This window comes from Planococcus citri, chromosome 3, assembly GCF_950023065.1.
Source record: "Planococcus citri chromosome 3, ihPlaCitr1.1, whole genome shotgun sequence".
NCBI classification, from domain to species: domain Eukaryota; kingdom Metazoa; phylum Arthropoda; class Insecta; order Hemiptera; family Pseudococcidae; genus Planococcus; species Planococcus citri.
Window position 1 is genome coordinate 26,774,300 of NC_088679.1, and position 25,190 is coordinate 26,799,489.

At 36.5% G+C, this 25,190-nt stretch overlaps 2 protein-coding genes across 11 annotated transcripts in view; one reads left to right on the forward strand and one right to left on the reverse strand.

The window, feature by feature from the left end:
• Window positions 1–25,190, forward strand: part of tutl (turtle) — a 327,343-nt gene that overhangs the window by 61,148 nt on the left and 241,005 nt on the right. The gene's annotated exons all lie outside the window — the stretch shown is intronic.
• LOC135841144 (uncharacterized) lies at window positions 1,359–6,039 on the reverse strand. Of its 2 annotated transcripts, none has more exons than XM_065357970.1 (9): window positions 5,622–6,039; window positions 4,990–5,076; window positions 4,298–4,421; window positions 3,865–3,995; window positions 2,869–2,978; window positions 2,487–2,632; window positions 2,156–2,354; window positions 1,951–2,067; window positions 1,359–1,859 (listed from the first exon to the last, which is right to left on the reverse strand). In XM_065357970.1, exons 2-9 carry the CDS (start codon window positions 5,059–5,061, stop codon window positions 1,742–1,744), a joined length of 1,017 nt encoding a protein of 338 aa, XP_065214042.1. In that variant the 5' UTR covers window positions 5,062–5,076; window positions 5,622–6,039; the 3' UTR covers window positions 1,359–1,741. The 2 variants fall into 2 exon arrangements, with proteins under 2 accessions (XP_065214042.1, XP_065214041.1); XM_065357969.1 differs by having other exon boundaries at window positions 1,369–1,859; window positions 5,662–6,039.

Genomic DNA, 25,190 nt, shown 5'->3' on the forward strand with positions numbered 1-25,190 from the left:
TTCCTAGATTAAGAAAGTTGGCGATTATCTACCTACCTATTACGTGTCTATCATTATTATATACCAATTAGGCGCACATGCATGTAATAATCCACCTGCTCTTTGAAGAAAATTTCGCCAAAAGCTCCGCTCACCAGGTCATCGAGATTATCGCGTAGATATAATGTCTTACCAAAAAAAAAATGACTATACCGGGGCAACGATTCTGTTCATTTGATCATGAGTACGCTACCTCGAGCAAAACCACACTGTAGTATATCTTTTCTGATCAACGAACTCGCACTCAAGGTATGCGACATAGCGTCTGTACCACTGTGAATTCATTTCTATAGGTATTCATGAACCTGGATCTGTTAAAGAGCTATCGAGTAGATTTGCGAATCGATTCTTGTACTCGAGAGAAGACGACTGATGGCGAGCTTCAAGTATGGAAACTTTACGATTCATCATAACCGATTCAGTTTCTAGTCGAAGTCGAAATGCTCTCTGTGGTCATTGTTCGTTCAAATCAAAAAAAAGAAAACAAAAAATAGTAAGAAACATCGAAACAAAAAACTCAAAAAAGAAAGAGAGGAAAAAAGTAACAAAAAAATACCTAATTTATAACCTATCGAAATGATCGTGAAAAGTGTGGTTCAGCTCCCTTTAATACGACTAGAGGGCTTGAAAATGTTTCTGGGTCATCTCTCATTCAAAGCGAACTTTTTCAGCAATATTGGTCGAAATTCAGAAAATGTTTTTTTTCGATCCACTTAGTAGTATTTATGTGTACGTATAGGAAGGTACTCGTAGGTATCGTATTGTATTGCTATACGAATATTTAATATATTTGTACGTTTCGTTCGATAACCTCTTGTCGCAATTTTTCGACCATACTCGACCATTGGTCAATTTGATTACACGTTATATGGGTCTGGATATATATACACATTTGGCGGATTAATTAAAACGGTACGTCGTCGTCGAGCCCCCGCACCATTGCCGCTTGTACGCGGTCGCGTCCCTTTTTGTAAAACCACAAATTCGCCCACCTGCGTAATCGATATTTAATATTTGAACATTGAACGTTATTACAAACCGCAAAAATTTAATCATTTCTATAGCCCGTGTTGTGTGCTGCGTTTTCATCTCTCTCTATCTCACTTCTCTTCATTTTCATCTCACCCGGATTCCCGTGTTCTTTGGAACGTTTGAGTGGGCAAAAAATATACGAGTATCTATAACCCACTCTACGTCGATGCTGAAGTTTAATTTTGATGACATACTGAACTATACTCGTAGTACATACAAAATAATGTGTTATGAGTTCAGAGCTTTATTTATTTATGCATGGGTAATTTTATGAACTGACAGGGTTGGATGAATTTTTACGAGTTGAGAGAGATGAGAAGGTGGTTGAAATTGGCATATGAGTTGATTTCATTCAAATAGGTACCAAAATGGGGTATATTGGGAATGGAACGTTTTCAATTTTGAAAATTTTCTTCTGTGATTCGACTTTTTTTTACTGAGGGATTGCGTTTTCATGTTTTTAGTTTGGATTCATTTTTGATATTGAAAAAAAACAACAATTTTTGATGGTTTTGTGAACTTTACGAAAGCCATAGCATCGTACAATGTATTCGATTGTATTCATGAAGAAAGAACAAAAGTCGAAATTGGGCCTAATATGTAAAATGCTATATAAAAATACATATCACAATCTTAATACGAATTTAGGCGAGCTAGTGGTGAAGATGATTTATTCGCAGGCACATCGATGCTTAGGACACTGAGCTCCGTACACGATACACTGATCTTGGCAATACTCATCTGCCCCAGGTTCGTCGGCGATTTCTCCGATGGCCGAACACTGCTCACTAGAAGCATATTGAAAAAAAAATGTAAAAACACAGATAGACAAGTTCTTGGAAATAGACCATTTCATTGAGAAACAAAAACTCAACTTACGGACAAGTACAAAAATCTTTCGGACAAACGGATGGGAAATTCACGCAGTTGGATTGGCACCACTTATTCATACCGTGAATAATCTGAAACTTTTTACTAGCCATGCACACCTGCGAACTGAAAAAATAAAGTTTCAAAGATTATGAGAGGGTAGTGATGTCAAGTAACTACATAGACTCGGTTTTTTAAAATCCGTCGATATTACCTAACAACACTGGGGTACGACAGCTGAGGACCGGATTTCAAACCAAATTCTCTGGATAGCAAGGTAGCCGAATTTGAAAATTGCGGAGGTATACCGGACGAGCTGCTCACTATTCTGATATCGGCGCAATTTCTAAACGTCTCCGGGTGTCCGCATTCTAAACCTTCGGTACCATTTTCGCATTTACCCCACATGTTTCCTGCCACAGGCACAGAAAGTGTTAATAAAATTGCATACGAGGTGTCTTTGAAGGGGCGAATGTTGCCATGTTGTGATGTGCGGCGTCCCCCCCGCCGCGCCCCCTCCGCTCACTTGATATTAATTCGCTTACCTGTGTAATAAGTCCACTGAAGAACGCATTGCGTACACGTCAAATATGGTGGTAACCTAACTCTGTAGTAAAAGGTTTCTTTTTTACCAGAATCTGACGGTATTACAAACCTTACTTCTCGAGAGCCATGAATGTATAACGGATATCTGCGACAAAAATCAAATATTCAAATTAGTACGTAGGGTGATTAGTATCTTCATGTCCGATAATATGCACCGCCGTTGGCTAGAACGACTTTTACAATGTTCGATATTTTTCAGCATGCTCGCTTGATTTTTCAGAAATTGATAAGTTTCTGAGAAAATATCGAATGCAGGCTGCAGTCATCGATAACTGGCAAATTATCGGATATTGTTAAAGAATACTTTGTACGATGCGTTACCTGTCGAAACAACTTTGCGTCGCTTCGTATTTTGGATTATTGTTTGGACAAAGATAGAGTTCGAATCTTCCTCGGTGATTAGTCGTTAGTTCGACGACAATATCAATAACCTGAACACAGATATCGGATGATAAAAATACTTCTTATATCGATATCGTAAGCGTCAATTTAAAAACTATGCGAACAATGCGATTAACGCGGCGACTAATTAGGTATTATTTAATAGTGGTTCGCGATCACGAGTCGAGTCGAAGAAATTTACTCGATGACCTGAAATTCTAACTGATTGGGTTTTTTTAACATGATCTTTTGATTAAAATTTGTTTGGATCCTACATTTTTGCTGGTTCGGATGCGGATACCTCTCTTCTTGAGTGCTTGTAGTATTTTTCAAAAAATTGAAGTTTTGAAAAAATTTTTTTTAGCGTTGTTTCCAAAGAAAATTTTGCGAATTATTAACTGAGGATAAAAGCGAGAAGTTTTTGCTAATATTTTGATTGGGGGGGGGGGTCGATCAACATGTTTTCAGTTTTTTTCACTACTCAAGAAGTCATTTGGAACTTTCTACAATTTGAAGTTTGAAATTTTTCATATTTTTTCCTCCGAATTTACACATGACCTATTACTGAAGAAAATTTTTAATTCAAATTTATAGAAAAAAAAAAGAAGCATAAATGGAAAATTTTTGAAGTTTGATCCAAAAGATGAAGTGAAGAAATTGCAGTTTTTTCAAGCATGTATTTCAATATTGAAAAAAAAAAAAAAAAAAGAGGGTGGTCTAATTTTTTTTGATTGTTTGTTGAATTGAAAAAAGGAAAAACAATAAATTGAAAAAATTACAAAAAAGCTGCATATTTGAATAGAATTGACTTTTTGTTAAATTGTGGGAGATAATACCGTTGTTTCAACATCCTAATTCCTATTTTATAAATACTCGTACAAGATGAAGTTCGCGCTCGAATTACGACATTCGATAAGACTATAGAGTGCAACGTACTTGTCCAGCGAAGTAGTGTCTGCTGATGATACCTCTTCCGAATTCTCCGCCGGCTTCGTGCGGTCTGGGCGTAGGAAAGTGGTAAGGATCGCCGCATACGCCACATTTACCTCCATTCTGCGACCACTGCACTGAAAATAACGGTCGACGTGTTTTGTACTAACTTTTAGTTTACTCACTACCATATGCATGTCGGGGTATACGTCTACATTTTTACGTACATATGTATTATCTACGATTAACGTACGTATTACGATTGAGAATTACATATAAGTGCTCAGAATTACGCTCACACGTGCGAAGTATACCTACGTAGACTCTAGATCTAAGAGTTAACAGGAGTAAGTATCAAAGTAAAAGATATCCGAACTAACAAAAAAAAAAGAGAGAAGACGAGTGAATAAAAGGGAGGATTAGATTACATTATACAGACCTGAATAACCACCGCAGTACAGCTCATTGTCGTTATAGTCGACCGGATTCGGATATCCGAATCGCCACATACTATTTCGAGCCGGAGGCTCCATCAGTCTGCCGTGAGCACGTACGTTTTGAATCTGAAATTGAATACGTCGATTAGCGACCGGATCGCTCAGTTCAGAAATACGAGTATGTACGTACGTACAACTACGAGTAAACAGAGGGCGATCAAAGTGCGAGTATCACAAAGGAATTCAAATCAAACTTTGAATTTGAGAAATGAAAAATTAAACACCCTCTTCGAAAAATTGACAAGTGAAATTTTCGTGAGATGCCCCCCCCCCTCCTAAAACATCGTGAAGTGTTTGCAAAACGTCTTGCTAATGAAGAATTGAAATGATAAAAGGGTGTTTGACACCACATTTTCCGAGAAAAATTTTGAAATGTCTCAAGACATTGCCAAGGCGACTTCGTATTTTTAGACCACACCTTCCCGCAGAAAATTCAAGTCTTCGAGTGCTTCAAAATATCCTGCCAGCAGCATTCTCGAAGCCCTGCTTTTTCATTTCGAAAGTTTGTTGGAAACCTCGGAACTTTTAAAATAACACCACCTAGAATACTCTACACATACTATTCGTTGCGATATTTTTATTCTACTTACTAATAAGATATTGATATAATGTACCTATTTTATATCATTTTTACCTGAAAAATCAAAACGCTAATAAACAAAGTGGTACAGGAAAATGCATGGCCTATGGTCAAACAGCAGATCATTTTTATGGTATTTTTCTGAAAATAAGGAAAAATACACTCTCACTGATGAATCAACATCATAAATTGTGTAAATATAGGTAATTGAGAAAGCGAGCGAGTAAAAATGTATTAAAAATAAGTTGAAAGAAAAGTGAGCAGTAGGGTACCCCTGATTTAAACTTGTTGAAATTTTTTCGAATTTTATCAGAGGGGCCTTCTTATTTTAATCCCCCCCCCCAGACTTTAAAATTCTTCTCTGCTCAAAATTTGTGTCTAGTCTAATACCTACTCGAAAATATAAATTATTTACTACAATTTCAGAGAGATTTAAAATCTTGAATTTTTTTACCAATGATGAAAATATTTTTCCAATTTGCAGAAAAAAAAATTCTGTGACGAAAATGAGTGAAAAAAATCGAATCGATTTTCCTTTTTCCTCAAAGGAGCTGTGTCATTTTTATTTTTTTTAATGAGAGAGTAAAACACCATGATTTTAAAGAACAAAAAATCGAGTAAAAAATTAGTGGAAAAAGTGGAATATGAGACATCGAAGAAGTAAAAATTGTATAAATGTACTTTACCTAGGTACTTGATTTGAATCGAATTACTGAATCAACTTACATTGGTAACTGCAAAAGCATGCATGAAAAAAATCACAGCCAAGAACTGCACATGAATGAAACGTTTTTACAGTTATTATCGACTCGATTAAGCGAAAATACGAGCACTATTTTTTAAAAAATACGCAAAATACACCACCGATGAAAACGAATATATCTAGCCGAATACGAGTAAACTAATTCAGAGATCAACAACAAATGCATTGAACTTGTCCTACGAGCAAATCAAGGTATCCTAGGTTTCCACAACCTAACACCAAATCCAAATCGAACGAGTCATGTCATTTTTCTAACGAGTTTGGAAAAACAAATTAAGTTTATTTGCATACTTAATCGCTTCTAAAATTCCGAAATACCTAGGCATGTCTCTTGTTGTTTTCCTCTGAGGTGTTATCTTCTTGTAGCACGTCTTGTTCGTGCGATCGGCGATGATCAAAATTCGCGAATCAGTCGATGGTGCAAAATACAAGATATTAATCATCTCGAACTGTCGAATAAGTATTTTACCTCAAGCGTGTGACGCTGACGGTTGTAGCGTTAATGGATTTTATAATTAGCCTTTTTTTCTTCTTTCTAAATAGGTATGAGATAAATCCGGGGTAAGAGTCCTTTATTCTCGTCTTCGCTGTCATTTTTTTTCGATAAAATTACGTAAGTTTTCTTTATACCGATAAAAAAAAATTGACGAAAACGTCCTAGAACAAGTTTACAATTTTTTGACTGTAGTCGAGTATCTGTTGGATGATTTTTTATTTTTATTTTTTCGGAGAAATCGGTTTGCTAAAATGTAGGTCTGTACTGCCGAGTCCCGAGTTCGATAATTTTATCACGATTTTGAATAAGTAGATAGCTTGATACATGACAATATCATCTAGATGAAAAATCCTCTACATCTACTTACTCTTACGATTAATCGATTGAAAACTAAAAACAAGACATTTGACCAGTTTCAGACATACCGACGAGAACAGGGAGTGAATTTCTATCTGATTCAAGAGTGTCACTTATTCAAATTACCAATGCGAAAAAATAAATTAGCGGATTAGGTTCTTGACAAAAATGAGTGATTGTCCCATTTACATAATTACTCGAGGTTATATAACTAGTTGAATTCTTGACCTTTGATTCAACTGAACCGAATTAGCCAGTGAACTTGAGGGCTGGCTATAGATTTTCAAGTGATTTTAAAATGGTCATTGTAGGTCAAATCGTCGATCCTTTTGCGCTTGGGGCGGCGATTTTTCAAATACTGTTAGAGGATTTCAATGGTTTATGAAGAAGATTGAAATTTGACATGGCTCTCCTCCCAGGAGTCATAGGGTACTGAAAAAATTGTAGCATATTAAAATGAATCAACGGTAAATAAGATTTCTTGAAAGAAATTTCCGTAGTAAAAAGTACTGAAAAACGTAGTCAAGTTACCCCCTGCATGGTTTTTAGTACTTCTTATCCCGACTTTTTAGTTCTCTCAGGTGCACAACCATTGCTACAGAGATTTAAAAAACATCAACACTGTTTTTTTCAGCGTATAGTACGATTATTTTTGAAGAGTTGAGCGTGGTCGTTGGTCCACTTGTGTTGTGAATTCTTATTTTGCATTGTGTCTGTCAGTCGTATCTTTTCTCTCTTGAACAGCATCAGTTCAGGTCGAAGCACCTACCTATCTTATGTGTTTGAAGGCCAAATACGTATATAGGTAGGGAAATAAACCGTGGGTCTTGAGCAAGAGAAGAAATTGCATCGTCATCGTTTGTTGTATTGACCAGCTTTGATGGTACAATCGTCGATGTACTCAGTGCCTGGTATGGCTGCTTACCAGAAAGTTGTCGTCGTATATGCTCATGGTGTGGATTTTAGCTGAAATAATTTTTGCCCTGGCGACACATTCTTGCGTGTATTCTCTCATCAGAGCCGTAATAAATCTCGACACTTGTACCATGCTACCATCATCAATTTTACTTTTGAAAAGTTGTCTCGTTCGCACGCTCGCTCGTCGTCGTAGTCGTGTTTTTTTTACTACGAGTAAAATACTACTATAAACAGTACGCTGCGCGATAACAAAATTACAATATGGAAAGATGATTAATTCGTCGACTACATTGTACGTATATTACGATACGTTCATCGCTGCTCGCTCGTATGTATTATACTACATTTATATTGGGCGCAAGTATTCGTCAATGTGTGTATGCATGCAGTATGTGTGTATTATGGCTTTTTACCATCATCTCGTCTGTGTTCTGCCTGTTGTTGTGTGCCTGAGAGCGAGACTCCGTCGCGCGTAACTAATTTCCGGGGTAACGAAAAGGACGACGAATGCGCGAAAATTAAAACAAAAGCTTCTCATCTATAAAGCTCCTTATATGTATAAAATATATACTCTCGAATTACTTTTAAACATCGTACACGTTTCGCCTCGGCTGCTCGTCGCGCGTCTCGTCGCCTCGCTCGTGGTTCTCAGATAGAGATGCGGCTGAGTCGACGACAAATTATATTATTTCGCTTTATAATCTCTTTCTCGCGAGCGTGAGACGTATGAAGTGTGCGCTAGCGAGTATTTTCGATACAATAACGGCTGTATTGTTTATGCCATTATCGTCTCTCTAAAGATGCACGAGAGAGGGGTGTCGTGAAAAGCAATTACGTATAGGTTTATTTTCCAAAGGATAAAGATGTATTGTTTTTTTGAATGAAGATGGAGAGAACGAAGGGGTTTTTAAATGGGGTGTTTTATTTTACGTTTTAGAAACCTATTGCTTGCGCTTTCAACGAGTGATGGGTTGGTTTTTGAATTATGTTGTGTAATTGTCCTTTTGGAATTTGGTCATCAATTAGGTGTATTCGTAGTTGATTGCTTTTTTTGTCACTTTTAAACCTACTTCCTAAACTACGAGGCTAAACATATCTTATGGTATTTCAATATCGTCGTATGTACATTTAGAGCACAATTCAGTGGCTATTTCATCAATTACTAAGATCGTAGACCATTTTAAAAACATTGTAAATAAATATCGTGTAATTGTAAGTTACCCAGTTTCATTCAAATGAAATAAGTATGTAGGTATCTTCATATCTCTTACTTACTGAATTATTATCCTTTGATGATAAGATATATCATATCAAAGTATTATGGGTAATTGGTTTTACAGCTTTCATCTCAGAGCACGGTTCAAGCCATCTCCTCGATCATGGCTCACCTTTGTCTGGAACTTCAGCACGCCATATCGAGATTACTGAGACTGTCGAGATCAATTAATTTACTTCAAATCATTTTAATTATATGGTGTAATAATCTTGTAATTATAAACACCCAAAAAAAAAAAAATTTTAATTATATAAAGATCGCACTTCAAATAAAATTAATACTTGTTAGAAAATGAAGAAGGCAAAAATGCCATGAAAATGAACTTACAAAAATATAACTGAAATCATAAATAATGAAAAAACAAAATCGTATGTTGCACAACTATCCTAGATCTAGAATCTTATTTTAAATTTAGAAAGTCACAATGGGGCTCGAAATTGACAAAAAAAAACACAAATACTTACTTACTTCATAATAAACAGAAAATAACAATCTTGAGATTCTATGATACTACGATCATCTTTATCGAATTTGTCTGAGATCGAAGGAATTGATACCATCACCGACCTTCGTAGGGGCAGCATTTCACCGCCTCTGGTGGCATTCAGAAATTGAGGATCAAATTTCGGCATTCTGAGAAAAGTTCTCACTGGCTGGAACTGATGGTCTAACTACTTATTACTCATTTATGCATAAAAGTTTTAATTTTTATTCCAGTTAGTTAATCCAACATGACCTAATGAGATCCGCACAGGGTCTAAAGCAATTAACAACAGCATAATTGAAACACATTTACGTATGATCTAAAACACCATGTGACTACGAGTTTCACAGCACCAACTCGACTTGTAAATGTACAAGTCTCATATAAAATGTAGTAGGCACATAAGTACAGTATAGATCTAGAATCTTATTTTAAATTTAGAAAGTCACAATGGGGGTCGAAATTGACAAAAAAAACAAATACTTACTACATAATAAACAAAAAATAACAATCTTGAGATTCTACGTTTGATACTACGATCATCTTTATCGAATTTGTCTGAGATCGAAGGAATTGATACCGGATCGAATTTCGGCATTCTGAGAAAAGTTCTCACCGGCTGGAACTGATGGTCTAACTACTTATTACTCATCGTATAACATGTGTTTAGGATTCCATCTGTCCAGACAAACAGTTTTTGTTTGCTTTCGGTTCTTGCTCTGAAGTCGCTGTTCCGCATTCGCCTGCGGATCTATATTAGCTGCCCTGTGACCCATTCCGTTGAGAAATTGTGTAAGTTATATTTCAACAGCTAGTTCTAGACAACTGTTGAACCAATTTCGTTGAAAGTTATCTCAACAGAGAGCTTCCAGAAACCTGAATGCGCTGGTTTTTATTGGAAGTTTGGAATGATGCACCTTAAGCTTGAAAATACAAGATAGTCAATACAACCCAATGGCTCGCAAAGAAAGATTTTGAGGGAGTTGACGATATTCAGTAGAGACCTACATTTTTTGTTGGAAGATCCCAAAAAACATTTCAATAATACCGAAGATGTCTTTGGAGGGTAGATATCAGTTCTCAAAGAGGAAGTATTTTTTCAAGTCCTGGTTTTTTCGCTTTAACGCCTATCCAACCAGTTTTGAAAAAAATGGCCCATGGTATAAAAGATAATAAAAGATATCTAGTAAGTAATTAAAATCAATCCTCGATCGAAGCCACCTATTACCGCCAAAATCCAAGACTATTTGTAGGGGTCTACTGAGTGGTTGAACATTTTTTACTAATCTCTTACTACTTTCAGATTTTCAAAATGTTTTCTTCTCAAATACTTATTACACATTAATCGCGTTAAAACATCGAAAGATTTCATTTCTGAAACTGGGTGATATTTTAGGACGTAATAGTATTGTACCAATTTTTTATTCATTATTATTACCAATTCAAAAACAAAATACATATTTTTCAAATTTTTATGAGTTATTGGAATTGGTGATACCTAGTTGTCAAAAATTGGTACCATTGAATTCCAAAATATTCTTCCAGTTTCAGAAATTGTACGAGTATCATCCGATGTTATAGCCTAATTTCGTGTAATATTTGAGAAGAAAAAATATTATCAAAACATGGAAGTACCTAAAAATTAGCGATTTTTCAAATTTTCAAATGCTGACTCCAAATTTTTGAGTCATACACGGAAAAAAAAATTAATAAAAATTACTATTTCAGTAGGTAACCGGATCCCATTCAAAAATAATAGTGATTTTTACTCAGCCAAAAAATACATTTTATCTAGAATTAAGTAAAAATTTATTACTCTCAAAGTAAAATTAACTAATCTCATAGTAAAATTTACTATTCTCATAGTAAAAATCACAATATTTTTGAATGGGATCCGGTTACTGTATGAAATAGTAAAAATTATCCATACTTTTTTTTCCGTGTAGCGATTGCGGCTGTAGAATCACAACGAATGATCGTTGATTCGAAAAGAACCAACAAAACGGATAGCAAATTTCGAACTGCACGAGTTTCGTTTGTGGCTAGGCTTAACGTCATAATACTCAGCTTCTCCACTACTCATTGAGACAGAGTTTTGCTTACAAGTTCGCCATATTGTCCGTATATCTTCTTTTGAGACTGAGCAATTTTTTCCAAAATACATAGATTGGGTAGAAGGTGAAGCGACAAAACTATGATTTTTTCAAGAGATTACTGTTTTTGAGGACTCGTATCTCCTTCTCCTCCAGGGCACCACCATGGATTAAAAAAATGTACGAGTATAGCGAGTTATCAGCAAAAAGCAAAAACTTTTTTGTAATCAGCGAATTGCACATCAAGTTGGTAACTGTACTCTCGAGCATACAAGACTTGATGTATTTATATTCTCCAGGTATGCTTGCTCTGAAGCATTTCATGTCAGCCATTATTCTCAACAATTTGGTGTCTGAGCCTCTGACCCTTCAAATCTGTGTTATTATCAAGTAAAAATATATATTAAAATATAAGTACGTACGTACAATAAAACTTTTAAATCAATAACATTATATTGTACTTTCACATTTTGTATTGTTGCTTTGTGATTGGCATCCAAGCTTACAACTTTTTCCTTTGCCAGTTTGCATTTGAAATGATCTTCTAGATTTTCAAAGGAATATGACATTTTATTTGCATTATAGCTTTAAGTAGTTCTTTTTTAAAATCTGAATTTTCTTCAGACTAAAAGGCGACTGTGTTGTGAAAACTGAACCAGAGTGTCAGAAATGTACCCTGGGTGGACACTTAACAACCCCAGATCACCAATCCCCTTTTTAATAGAAGAATCATTCTTGATTGATCATCAAACCTAATAACTTGGATGTGCGAAGTTCTGGATCTTCCACTGGTGAAACAACTGTACTTTTCTGTTTGTATATCCTTTCAGTAATATTTCAATGGATCTACTGACGATGAGCAGTTGAAAATTGATAATCGCTTATTTTTGGGTGAATTTGTGTTTCTTTTTTCAAATATTTTCTTCTTGGAATATAGCATGTAAATTATGGCAAAACATTGAAATATTTTATAAAATGAAATTGGGGGAATATTTTGGAATGTACTAGTGCCAGTTTTTTAGCCATTGCGGCAAACTTCAATAGCTCTAATAAAATTGATGAGTTCTTGTCTATATTTCTCGAGTTTTTGAAATTTTGCAATAATGATCGACTTGAAAAAATTATACAAATTGTATTCTGAACCGTTCCTCCATGTTTCAGGAATGATCATAATTTGATGTTTTGGCATAACCAGCGTGCAATATTTGATGAGATAATATTTTAAAACACACATTTACCGAAAACATGTCAACAAACTTATTGTAGTTTGCAATTTTTCAATTTTGCTGACGTTTTTTAAAATTTGGTTTTGAAATTCGACAGATCTGTTCATGACTGTCTAAAATTTTCTTGAACTTTGCTGTACACCTATAATTTCTTTCAAGCTCAATCTTTCGCTGAAACATTTCGTTGTGAATGAACATCATAACAGTGTGTACTCCTTTATCTAATCTGTTACATGTAACACCGCTGATCTTTAATGACATTTCATTTCGTCGCTAAAACAAACCAATTACACGTCAATTTGACCATCGCCGTCATAATCACCACGATGCTGACAAACGCACATTGTTGCAGCATCGTGCCGTGTGTAATTTTACATCGGTAGGGGTTACCAGCCGACAGAAAAAAAATCACTTCTTGATAAAAGCATCGCTTTACACCTGCACAGCTTCCACGATTCCCATTATGTAACGTTAGAATGGCACCTTACGGGATGCGGTCGCGGTTTCAACTCTGGCTACCTGTCGATGGTGCGAAAAAATATGTATTTCAGAATCTGACCCACGATTCCTCGTAGCCGAAGACCATATCTCCGTTACAAGCTAGCATTTTAGCTTGATATAAGCGTATCTGTCCTTATCTTAGACACAGGTAACCACAACGCTCTATGGACAGTTCCTCTATTAGCGCAGCGTATCGCAGATGCACCAATATTATCACCCGGTGCTTTGAAAAAATCATCTAGTAATCGACCAGCATCGCCAGTAATTTCCTTTCGCTGCAGGAAATTCGCTAAAACTAACGTGTATCGTGGATAGGTTCGCTTTAGTTTTACTACGCTTCATGAAGGGAAATCAAGCCTACCTGTGCACCTACACGAATACGTGGAAACTTTGATGAAAATACCATCTGACCAGTGACACGTAAAAGTAGCCTAATGGTGAAATTTCATCTTACGATTTTCGTCCTCGTGCAAGGTCTATTCGAATTTTCGTGTGCTGACGATGTGAGGTTTTCTTCTTGTCTGGTGTAAAATACATGACGACGTATACTCGAGTGCAAAATGTGCCCTAACTTTCAAACACATCCCATTTCTAGCCGATTCTGCGATAGAAATTTCACACTCGAGTTAACACCGCAAAAGTTCACATCAAACGTGCGTCGCTCGCTGGACGAATGGGTGACCGAGTATCAACTTATATGATACTTGGAAAGTTTAGTTTTCGTGTAATTCGCATACGTTGCTTGTGTCGTGTGCCTGTCTGAACAGTATTTCTATTTTACACTTTCATGAGCCTTATCAATACGTGTTGTAGAGTTTTGTGACGAAAATTTTCAAGACTTTCTTTTGTAGAGTGTAGGACGACGTAGGTGGATACTTAGTGGTTTGGGGTAAGAAGTTTTGAAAATCACGCTGCAGTGAAAAAATAAATTGTCAGACTCATGCGTTTGCAGATTCATAATATCGAAAAAAATTATGCAACAAATAAGTTACGTTCGCGTATTTTTCGTATTAGTGTACCTAATGAAAATATGTACGTTCGTAATACCATTTCACGCTGTAATTTTTTTCCAGACGTGAAATGGGTGCAAAAAGCTTGACATTTCGACTAGTAGATATACTGTAGTTGGCGTTGAAACTGACTCTGGCTGATATGCGAATAATATTTATACTTCGCGTCGAAACGATCGCGAATTAAAAATCCAATAAGTATCGCAACGAGTAATGACGTTTTTGAAATTATGCCAGACACGTGTTCACGTTTCTGTGAACATAACAGCTATACTCGCCACTCTATGTACTCGTGTGACGAAGACGTGACAAAAGTACGAGTGTACTGGGTCAGTCGCGGTCTCTGTGTATTTGGCGTTGATGAGCTGACAGCTTTTGCGGTCGACGGTTGTACGTTTCTGCTTTTGTAGGTGCGACCGACGACGCGACCTTTTCCAGTGCAGAAGGGGCAGGTGAAATATCGCTGCGAAAGTAAATAGGTATCTAAGTTTGGTTCGGTGGTGTTGGTGGTATGGAAATGGGATGATGAAAAAGCGGGGAAATAAGGGTTAGTCACTTTTTTTTTGTAGATGACTATTTACATGTTGTGTTCAGGCTGATATCTGGATGGGTTATACGATTAAATTTTGTTTCTGCAGCTTGAGCTAGTGAACAAATCATTTTAAAAGAAAGCGTATAAATCGCTCCTTACCTAGTTATTAAATTTTAATTCATTGAAAGTTTTGAAAACCACACAGAGTGGCCAAGTTATCAGGATTCTGAAGAGTTGTTGTGTATTTTTGAATTTGTAGCTGTTGAAGAAATAATTGATAAATTTACTTACTTGCGATTTCCAATGTCCTGTAAAGGATATGGAACCACGAGGAAGACTTACTTAATTAAAATCATGTTCAATAGATACTTACATGCGGAATTCGGTCCTTATATCCTCCCTCATAAAAAGCAGCACTTAGCCGTTCAAACGTGTTTTTTGTCATTTTTGGGTAGTGCAGTGATTCAGTTCACCCCCCCCCCCCGAAAAGTTGTAGTTCGAGTTTATGATATTCCTCACTCATTGAATTCAAAATTCAAGTCCTTTTTTAGTCCTCTACTAAGCACTGGAAGATTGACAGATCATGAAAACTATTTCTTATTAACGTTGTAGTTTTTCTGTACCGTCGTAAAAAAATTGTTTCAACAGAGCATTTTGATTGACTTACTGAGAACACGAATCCAGCGTTAGCTTTTTGTATGACAAATTTTTAATGGTGAAAAAGTGCTGTAAAATTGATAAGAAATCACTTGTTTTTGTGATTTGTCAATCTTCAAGCGCTGTGTAGTGGACTAAAGGTGGTCTTGCATTTTAAATTCGATGAGTCAGGGATGTACAGAAACTCAAATCGCATTTTTGGGTAGCGTTGGAAGGGGGAGGGTGAATGAGGTACTGTTGCACAACCTGAAAATGGTAAAAATCACGTCTTCTTCAAAAGTAACCCTACTTTGAGAACTCTGGCTGAGTCCCCTGAACGGCTAGGAGGCTCAACATTTTTCTGAGTAGTCTCCACTCGAAGTTAACTTTCTTTATTCTTGTGTGTAGATCAATCAAATAGACGCGATTCTCGCGGATCTTGAATTGAGTATGATCTAACTCCGCTTCCTTATTGAGAATAATCGTCTTCAAGCCATCCATTTTGAATCTATTGAGTTTATAAATCATTGTTGGTTTGTCAGCTGAATAGTTGAAACATTCCAATGTTTTGTCGATGACATTATAAATTTTGTTTATCTGAAAAATAAATTGGTAACTTACTAAACATAACACATAAACAAGACATCAGTATTACGACGGAACTTTTAAAGGCAACTACTACTATCGAAGTGATGAAGTGTTGAATCATGTATGAATTATTTCAGTAGATGTTATACTTAAGTATGAGATTGTTTCTCACTAATCAGTACTCTCTTTTATCAAAATCGAACGTAAATGGCTTTTATTTTGGCGGTGCTTTTCTCATCTTTGGAAGTTCTTCGTCTTCATTTTCGAGACCACTGGATGCCGCTTGTTGTATTTTATTTTTATAAAATTGTTTGGCATCTCCGTATGACGTGAATTTTCCATAAACTTTCTTGTACATACATACGAATATAACATCCAAGTGTCTTCATCGACATCAGCACAATTTTCAATCAACGAATTTCACTTATTATTAAATCCTTATAATTATGGTGGCCAATAGCATTTTTTTCCATCCTCGATGAACTGCTGTTGTTGACTATACATACGTCGTCAAACTGATTAAGAAGGACTAAAAATTCGCAATCCATTTTTCTTTAACACAACGATCAACAGTTTTACTTCTTGAGATATTAAAATCAGTTCTCTACTCCATTCTAACGTAGGTTCGCCAACGCTCACCCACTTGTAGATTCGTTTTGATTCCACTGAAGTAAAGTACAAACACAACTGTTTTAGAATTGGTTGAATTCTTGGGCCCACATGGAGGACTCCTCAAGTCAAAGGGGCTATTACATCAACACGTAAGTGCTTGCTACCAAATGAGTATTGGTCAGTGTCGTTTTGTCATCAATTTATGTATGTGCATTTAATTTTTTAAAAATTCTGCAATGTGTGGATCTAAAATTAATAGGCTAAGTACATCATTTTCTGTCCAGCTTACATGGTGTATTTTCCTGCCATTCATGCAAGATTGAAAACTTACGTTTTCGTATCATATACCTAATAATGAAAAATGATTTTCAACGCTGCCTCGTATTTTTTCACATTCGATAGGTACCATCAAACGATATGTGTACTACGTGTTGTCGAAGAGAGCTGGTGTGGTGGCACGGGCCCAAACAAATGATGAAGTATTTTTTCAACGATGCTTGTTGACATGTAATCGGAGTATAATAGCGTCATTACTTGGCGGCTTATGGGTTATTAGCAAAGTGCTGTCGTGGTCGCGGCCGCAGCTGTCGCATCATCGTTTGTGTACAACACATTCGCTTCATGAAATCGCCGTGTGGTATGACGACGTGACGTGTGGATCGGCGGCGGGTATTTGGTTGTACGAAACAAAAAAATTATTATCTGGATGATTAATGAGGTGTCGGGTTTGATTAGGTTTTTCGTAGGGTGTTTTGTTTCGACGTAATTGAAGCGGCCGGCAATGCTTTTTGATTTGACTTTTGTTTTTACTGTATACGAATGGAGGTGGTATTGGCAGAGGTGTGATGAAAGTGAGAGTTGCGAAGAGAAAATTGGTGTTGTAGAATGCTGATTTATCTGCGTGATTATGATCTGGATCAGAGTCATTTGCTTACACGTTCGGTATTCCTTACTGGGCATTAAGAGGGAAAAAGATATGTTCACTAAAAAAATAAATAAATAAATAATAATAATACTGTATGAGTAGGATTGATATATGAATGAACGTACTTACTTTTCGTCTTTTTTCGTTGAGATTATACATAATAATTCGCTTTTTGTACATCTTCGTGAAGGTGTCGTACAAGAATGGTATAGCAAAGGCAGCCATACCATTGGCTGAAAATGAACGTCAAGCGGAAGCTTTTGCCAGCCAAATTACCTTTATCGCGAAACAATATCACGCGACGGTACGGTCGGTTAAGCGATGATGTGCGTATAAGAGGTGCGAAAAGTTTGGCTCGTTCAACGAACACGAGTGTACTATATAGTACAAGACGTAAACGCTGGGAAAACCGTGAGCAGGATTTCATCGAACGAGAAGCTTTGAAAATTGAGGAAAAAGAACGACGAAAATGGTAGCGGTAGCGGTGGTTTTTCATCTGGATTCGGTAGCGGCGACGACGACGACGGCGGTATCGCAGATTTCGCGAATGCGAATATTTTAATTTTTAAGGCCGCGTGCCAAAAAAATAAAACCCGATGGAAATTCATCTCGAAAGAGGTTGGAGAGCAGGGAGGTTGTTAGTGGTGAAATTTTGGAGCTGTGGAAAAGGCGAAGAAAGCAGTATGCGTTGAATTTGCTTACGTAGGTTCCAAGTGTAAGAGAATGAGGGAGTTGGCTGCGAAAGGCTTCTCCTTTGCAGTCTGGTGAAGATTGTGGGTATAGACGATGACAGATTTTAATCGAATAATTATCGCGGTTAATCTGTAGGTTACCTTTGTATCTGAATCTGGGTATGTCTGTGTCTGAAATACGATTCTTGGAATTGTGTCAAGTTTAAAGCCAAAAATGTTACTAAAAAGAAAGATGTAGGCAAACGAATTATTATATGCTCTCTAAATTTGAAACAGTGAAATTTCACTGCTTAGTAGTCACGACATTTTGCCTTTTTAAAAGGTAAAAGCAGTAGTTTTTTACTGCAAAACAGTGAAACCTACTGAATTACTCGTAGTCAGTTACAAATCATTTTGACTGACCAATTCAGTAGATTTTCTACTGTTTTGCAGTCAAAAACTACTGCTTTTAAAAAGGCTAAATGTCGTGACTGCTAAGCAGTGAAATTTCACTGTTTCAAATTTAGAGAGTGAGTATATCTGGAATTCAGAATTTATCACCCATTAGATACGAGTATTATTCAATTGGTGATATTTTTCGATTTTTCTTAGAAATGAACGTTTGTTTTTTAATTTGAATGTTTACGAGTTTCGAAATTCACGAAATACTATATCCAATTTTGGTGTTGTGAAATCAAAATCCCTTGAGGTAGGCTTTGTATGTACTAAATGTGGATTTTTATATTCCTCCACAAACAACCGACAGATTTTCGCTGCATTACTTCATTTCGCCGAAGTTGTACCAAAACCCTGAATAATTGAATAAAATTAAACACTTACACCTACGGTACATAAGATAACCTGACCATGGTATGATTATTGATTATCATTAGGCCACAGATCACACAATCAAATAAGTTGGTGATCTTTGCAAGAACATGATCTAGAATAAATCTGTCAACCATCGCGTAGTCGATAGGTAGCTCTGCACTTTTGCATCTCGATCGTCGTGTGCGCTGACTTTGGCAAATTTTAAAGACAGACATAGCCTATTTTTAATTTTTTTATAGTACAAAATTAGTGAGCAAATAATTATAGAAATGAAAATTTGAACCGAGAATTTGGCCAGCCCTCCTCCTCATCTATTGCACCTAATTTCGAGCCAATCTGGAGATTTCAGCAAAAGATAACTTTTTTCTAAAAAAAGTTTAAATCGCTCCAAAAGGCGTTGTAATCAACTTTGGTCGCTGAAAATTCAATCTCCTGTCATGGATTCGACATTTTGAATTGATTAGTGCCGACGAATCGAAAATCTTCGGCGACGATTTGAAAAGTGTATTTTTTTGCAAGTTGAATTTTTAGCTAGCGAAGATGAATACCTACAACGTTTTTTGAAGCTATTTTTTATTTCGATTTGCTGGGGGAAAGTCTGCTTTTGCTGTAAGCTCCGGATAATCTAAAAAATGCTGGCAATCAATGGTGGTTAGAGGGAGGGTCAACTTCGGTAGAAAACTCCGTTTCCATATTTTCATCTTCACAACTTCACATGTACTCGTTTTAGCAAATGTATATGCACCAATGACTAATGAGTCATTTAATCAATTCAGGCAGCTCAAAATTTAGTTCTAATGCTCTTTCAGTGAGCCAAATTTCACCTTAATCGGAGTTGACGGGTCATGAAAGCTGTCTCGTAATGATTTTTGTCAACGGATTTGAAAATTGTTTTTAAAAAGTTTAAAATTATGTACAATGTTTGGAATTGAAAAGCGTGCCAATTTGATTTATGGGCGCACAAAGTGTTTAATATTTTCGCCTTAACGTACATTGTTTATAGAGAAGGTATGCATTTACCCGAAATGACTGTTGGTGTTGGGTGAATGCGATGTTTCATATCCTTTATATTTTCACTTGATTGTGGAATAATTTTATTATACTAATGCAAAATAAACATCTTAGCTTACTTGCTTTTATAGGTAACTCGTAGGAAAGGGTTCGACATCATTTTCGCTTACGCTATTCGCATTACTTAGATTCTATTGCTTTATCTTTATACTCGGGAATTATCGTCGTCTTCTGTTTATCTATTTCTTTTTTAAATCGGCGGTTCGTTCGTTGTTTTTTATATCGAGGCGTTCCATATCTGTAATCCTTTGATTCCGTTGTTTTAAGCAGTTCTTGTCAATCGTTTCGATATAATTTTTAAGATATGACCATTTCTCCCTTTTGCAATATTTTCTGCAGATTGCATTATTCAACTTCGAAAATCACCAAAAAGTGATGAAAAGTTGAATGTATACTCGAGTATTGTCTTTTTATGATTACTTACCTACCTTTCCTGATGATACCAGGATTCTTAAATTGAAATTTTCGCAATACGTATAAAACTACCACATGGCTGATGGCAGCCGTTTAAACAGAAACAATTACATATGCAACAACGTGCGTAAAATGGTAGTCAAGAGTGTCAACGAGTCGAGGTGAAACAATAGGAGGACGCCTTTGACAGTGTCATGCCGCCACCGCTGCTGTCAGAACACCAGTGAGAGAGAAAGAGAAAAGGGACGAACGAATGACAGATGGCAGTTTTGCTAGAGGAATTAGATAGACATACATCGTCTTCGTGAACCAAGCCGACAGAGAATATTAGACAGTGACTAGATTTTCAGTTCAGACGAATTAAGCCTCCATAGAGCTACATGTAGCGGTGATGGTAGTGTAGCGAAAACAGCGACAGAAAATTTACATACGTACGCGATAATTAATTTGCAAACGTTGTAGGTACCCCAAAGGCTATATGGTAGAGTCGACATCGAATTGAAGATGATTTTGTGATGGGTGTGGGTTTTTACATAGATCGAAGGTCTGATGGTTTCCAATCACGATGAAATGCATTTGCAGTGACGATATTCTGTGGTCAGGATGAGTTGCATCATGATTTTACATATATGCAATTGGGGGGGGAGGGGGTGCTTCTTTTGCACTAGCTCTCGAATCTAGAGATCTAGAGATCTAGCATTCACTTACACTTCCCTCATCCTTTGGAGCGCTGCAATGATTGCTGCTCCAACATGAACAACGCCTTTCGTATCGCGGGGCCAACCCCTTGTTAAACCAGCATGCTTCGTCTTCGAGAAACAACCTTACTGTTAGTAACACGATTTCACAATGCTGGTGAGAAATATTCGCGAAGGAGGCATCATGGAAGTCAAATTGAAAGTTTTTAGTGACGTGGATTTTTGATCTGATAAAAATCAGCGCGCACCCCCTTCAAAATTTCATTCCAGCGCTCTGTGGCCTGTGGGACATAGCTATAAGCTTCGACCTTGGTAATGCGTACGAAGCAGCATTAGTTATAAAATATTCAATTAAACCTTCTTTTGTCTTTTGGTCTGCGTACAATATACATGTAGTACGTAGAATACTACTGTGCTGTGTAGGAGACGGTAACCGGGGGTCGGCTTTTACTAAAGAATGAACGTGGTGCGGTGCAGAGATGACGTCTTTGGTACGGTAGCGTTGCTTTTAAATTCATAATGGTATATGGGTAATTCTCAGAAAAAGGGTCGATTTTGATATGCATAATTTTGAAAAACGAAAATCATTTTTTTGGAAAATTTCAAATGGGAATCATTTGTATATGTGTCCCAGATCCCTTTTCTAGTGTTGGCCTCAATTCAATCCCCCCCACTGTGGACCCCGGCCCCCCTAAAACGGCGATAATTAGAATTCGACCCTCATCGATGTGTAATATGTCGATTGACATGTTTTCAAGGTCGTAGAATTCGAATCTGGAGTTATTTTTTTTGTAGAGGTGGAGGGTGAGGCGTGGGGAGGGGGAAAATGTCCAATTTTGCTTATATTATCGTGTAAAATGTCGATTTATGTTTTTCAGGCCGCAGAGTTCGAATCTGGACTTATTTTTTTGGTAGGGGTAGTGGTGAAGTGTGGGGAGGGAGAAAATGTAAAATTTTGCTTGTATTATCGTGTAATATGCCGACTAGCGCGATAAAAGTACAGCTGTCTGAAATTTGGCCAAGTCGAAGGACAAATGGGCGCTGGACAAGCCGAAGGACAATCTCAACGTTTTTTCGTTTCTAGCCTTACCTACTGGACATTATTCGATTTTTAACACGTAATAAATGTGTACTTATCATGTAGAATAACTTCCCGTGCTCAATTATTGGTTTTGGCGGGTTCATTGGCGTAAATGAAAACACCAAGCCGAAGGACACAGATTTTGCGAAATATCAAAACTTCACAGATAAGTACGATCAGAACGAGCTGTAATGTAGTTTTTAAAAAGAACGGTGCGGGGTAACATTTCTATGAGAACAGTGAACCAGTGCAGCCACTCACCAGAAAAAAATGTTGGATTGGGAAGCTACCAAAAATAATTGAAAATTGCTCGAAAATTTGCGCAAAAAGTGTGTGACAGTTTTCAAATGTGAATTGTGAGCTTCCTATAGACTTATTGCAATTGCAATTTGCACAATAAGAGACCTTCATGTTCTATGATAATGAGAATGTGTCAATTTTTCCAAAAAAAAATGAAGTTCATGACACTTTATAACATTCATTTTCAAAAACATGATGTGTGACAGCCAAGTCGAAGGACATTTGGGGTATAAAATCAAATGTACACCAATGAAAGGAGGGTCTAAAAACCTCAATACCATGTGTGAAATGTGTGCGGGGTCATTCTTGAATGGACCAAAAAAAAAAAAAAAAAATTCATGCTAAAACCGTTGAGAAATTTGCCATGTACACGAATTTTACCTTTTTCTGAGAATTACCCATATTTGCTGGTACGCTGTGCTACTCTTCTGTTGTGCGTAAACTTTTAACTATAGTTGTCGGCGTCGTCGTCGTCTTGTGTATAGTGGAAAACAATGGAAAGTGGTAAATATAGGTTTACAACATGCTGTATACACATAGTACGCTACGTTTATCTAGCATGGAGGATGGTGCTTTATAAGGCGCGCGGCATCGTCGTAGATATACTTTCTTGAAAAGAGCATACAATGATCTGCGTGTATTTGTACGTCATTTTTGGTAAAAGTGAACTCGGTGAATGGCTTCGACACCGCTGCCATCCGCAGCCACTTCCCGATTTTGTTATTAAATCATGAATACTAAATGAACGCATTACGCGCTATTTTCGTGGTGTATTTTGGAACAAAGGGTAGAGAGTGGATGAAGGGATGGTTTACGTAGATGGAACGCGTTGAGAGTTGGTTTTATAGTTATAGTCTCACCGTCGTCGCGTCGTCTTCGTCGTCGTGGAGATGAAATTTAAATTTTTTAATGGTGTTTAATATTAGCCGAGTATTGTTGAAGATGGAGGGCGAGAATTTGGGTTTTACGTAGCTTTATTTTTTGAACAGAGTGTAAATGATAGTCAATTTGCTGCACTCTGGCATAAGTATGATTTGGTGTTTTCCAATAAGGCATTATGGGGGTCATGATGTATCCTCAGTCCAAGAACTTCAAAATCACGTCTACGCCATCTATCTCATCAGCATATTTTTCAGTTTTAGAATGATTTGAAGAGACTTCAGTCGTGGCAACTGCGCAAGCTACCTACTTCGAATGTTTTCACATTCTTACTTTCCAGTATCTCTTTTCTACAAATTTCAGTGTGATGAATTTTGGTTTAAAGACATTGAGTATTCAAAACTTATTCCGATGTTTGTACAAATTAAAAAACGTATAAAAAACTAAAACATATCGTTGAAAAAACGTCTAAATCTAATTAATTATTCCGATGTTTCGTTTCTCTGTAAAATAAAAAACAAATCAACTCATCTCGGATAAAAAAAATTCACTGAATTCAGAATAAACTATTATTTTTAACTTACTTCTGTTCCCAATCTTCGTTCTGTAGTTCTAACTTTGACTGGGATTCTCATTTTTATGCTATATTTAATAACGACGTTCAGAATTTCCCACGTGACCAATAAATGATGTAAGAGTTGTGTTCGTTGAAGATATTCATGAAAAGAAAATTGATCCACTTACTTTTACCTTAAAAATCGCAAAATTGATTACATTTACGATCTTAGCAGCTGAAAACTCTATTGCAATTGAGATTTTAATCAAGCATACGTTTTTTTCACCATTGCAGAGTGCACATTTTCCAGATTGTCCAGAATGATTCAACAATTCTGGTCCACAAACGATATCTTCGTTTGATGTTTAAATTTTCCTCATCTAATAATGGAATATCATGGAAAGATGATCCAATTAAAAAATGACCCGGAGTTAAGGGTTCAACGAATTTGATTGCATTTTTTATAGGTCGCGAATTAAGAATGCATTCAACTTTCGATAATACTATGTTTAATTCAAACACATTCAAGGTTTGATTACCAATAGCTTTTGCTAGAAGCGATTTTCCGGTCTTTACTGACGATTCCCACGATCCACCTTGATGTGGGCTTCGAGGAGCGATAGTTTTCCATTCTATCAAATGCTCATTAACAAAATGAGTATGTTTACTATACATACTTTGTAAAAAATTACGAAGTCCGATAAAATTTGTTCCATTATACGAATAAATTGTGCGAGGTAACCCTCTTCTACTAACAAACCTTTCAAGGCAGTTTAAAAATGCCTCGGAGGTAAGATCTTCAACAAGATCAACATCTATTGCTCTTGTACTGATGCATACGAAAAGTACGATATCGAATAGCCGATGGCTTGTTTTCTTTATTATTGACCGATGTTCTGAAAAAACATATTCAAATTGGCTTTCTAGAAAGTTTTTATTTCCCAAATTTACTGATAAGATTCACAGTTTCGAATTACGAATCCGGATCTATCTCTGCTCAAAACTTCTATTTCAAATTGGCTACTGCTTCTGTGAGTGCCGTGTAATGTTTTAAGTACGCATATTGTGTAAGTATATATTGTGATTAAGATGGATTACGAAAGAACAGTTGAAGGCTTCTATTGAAAATTGTTGCTCTTAAGATGTTCCCGGAGGAAAAATATGAGTCCTCACTTCCTCAGAGAGCATTTTTGAAAAATTGTGATTTTTTTGCTCTAGCCGGTCAATCTGTGTTTTTAGAAAGATATCCCAGTTCCAAATGATGGTATATTTGAGATTCTGCGTCGAGCTAAGCCATTGTCTTCAAAATTCAAGACCATTTGTAAGGCTGTACTAAA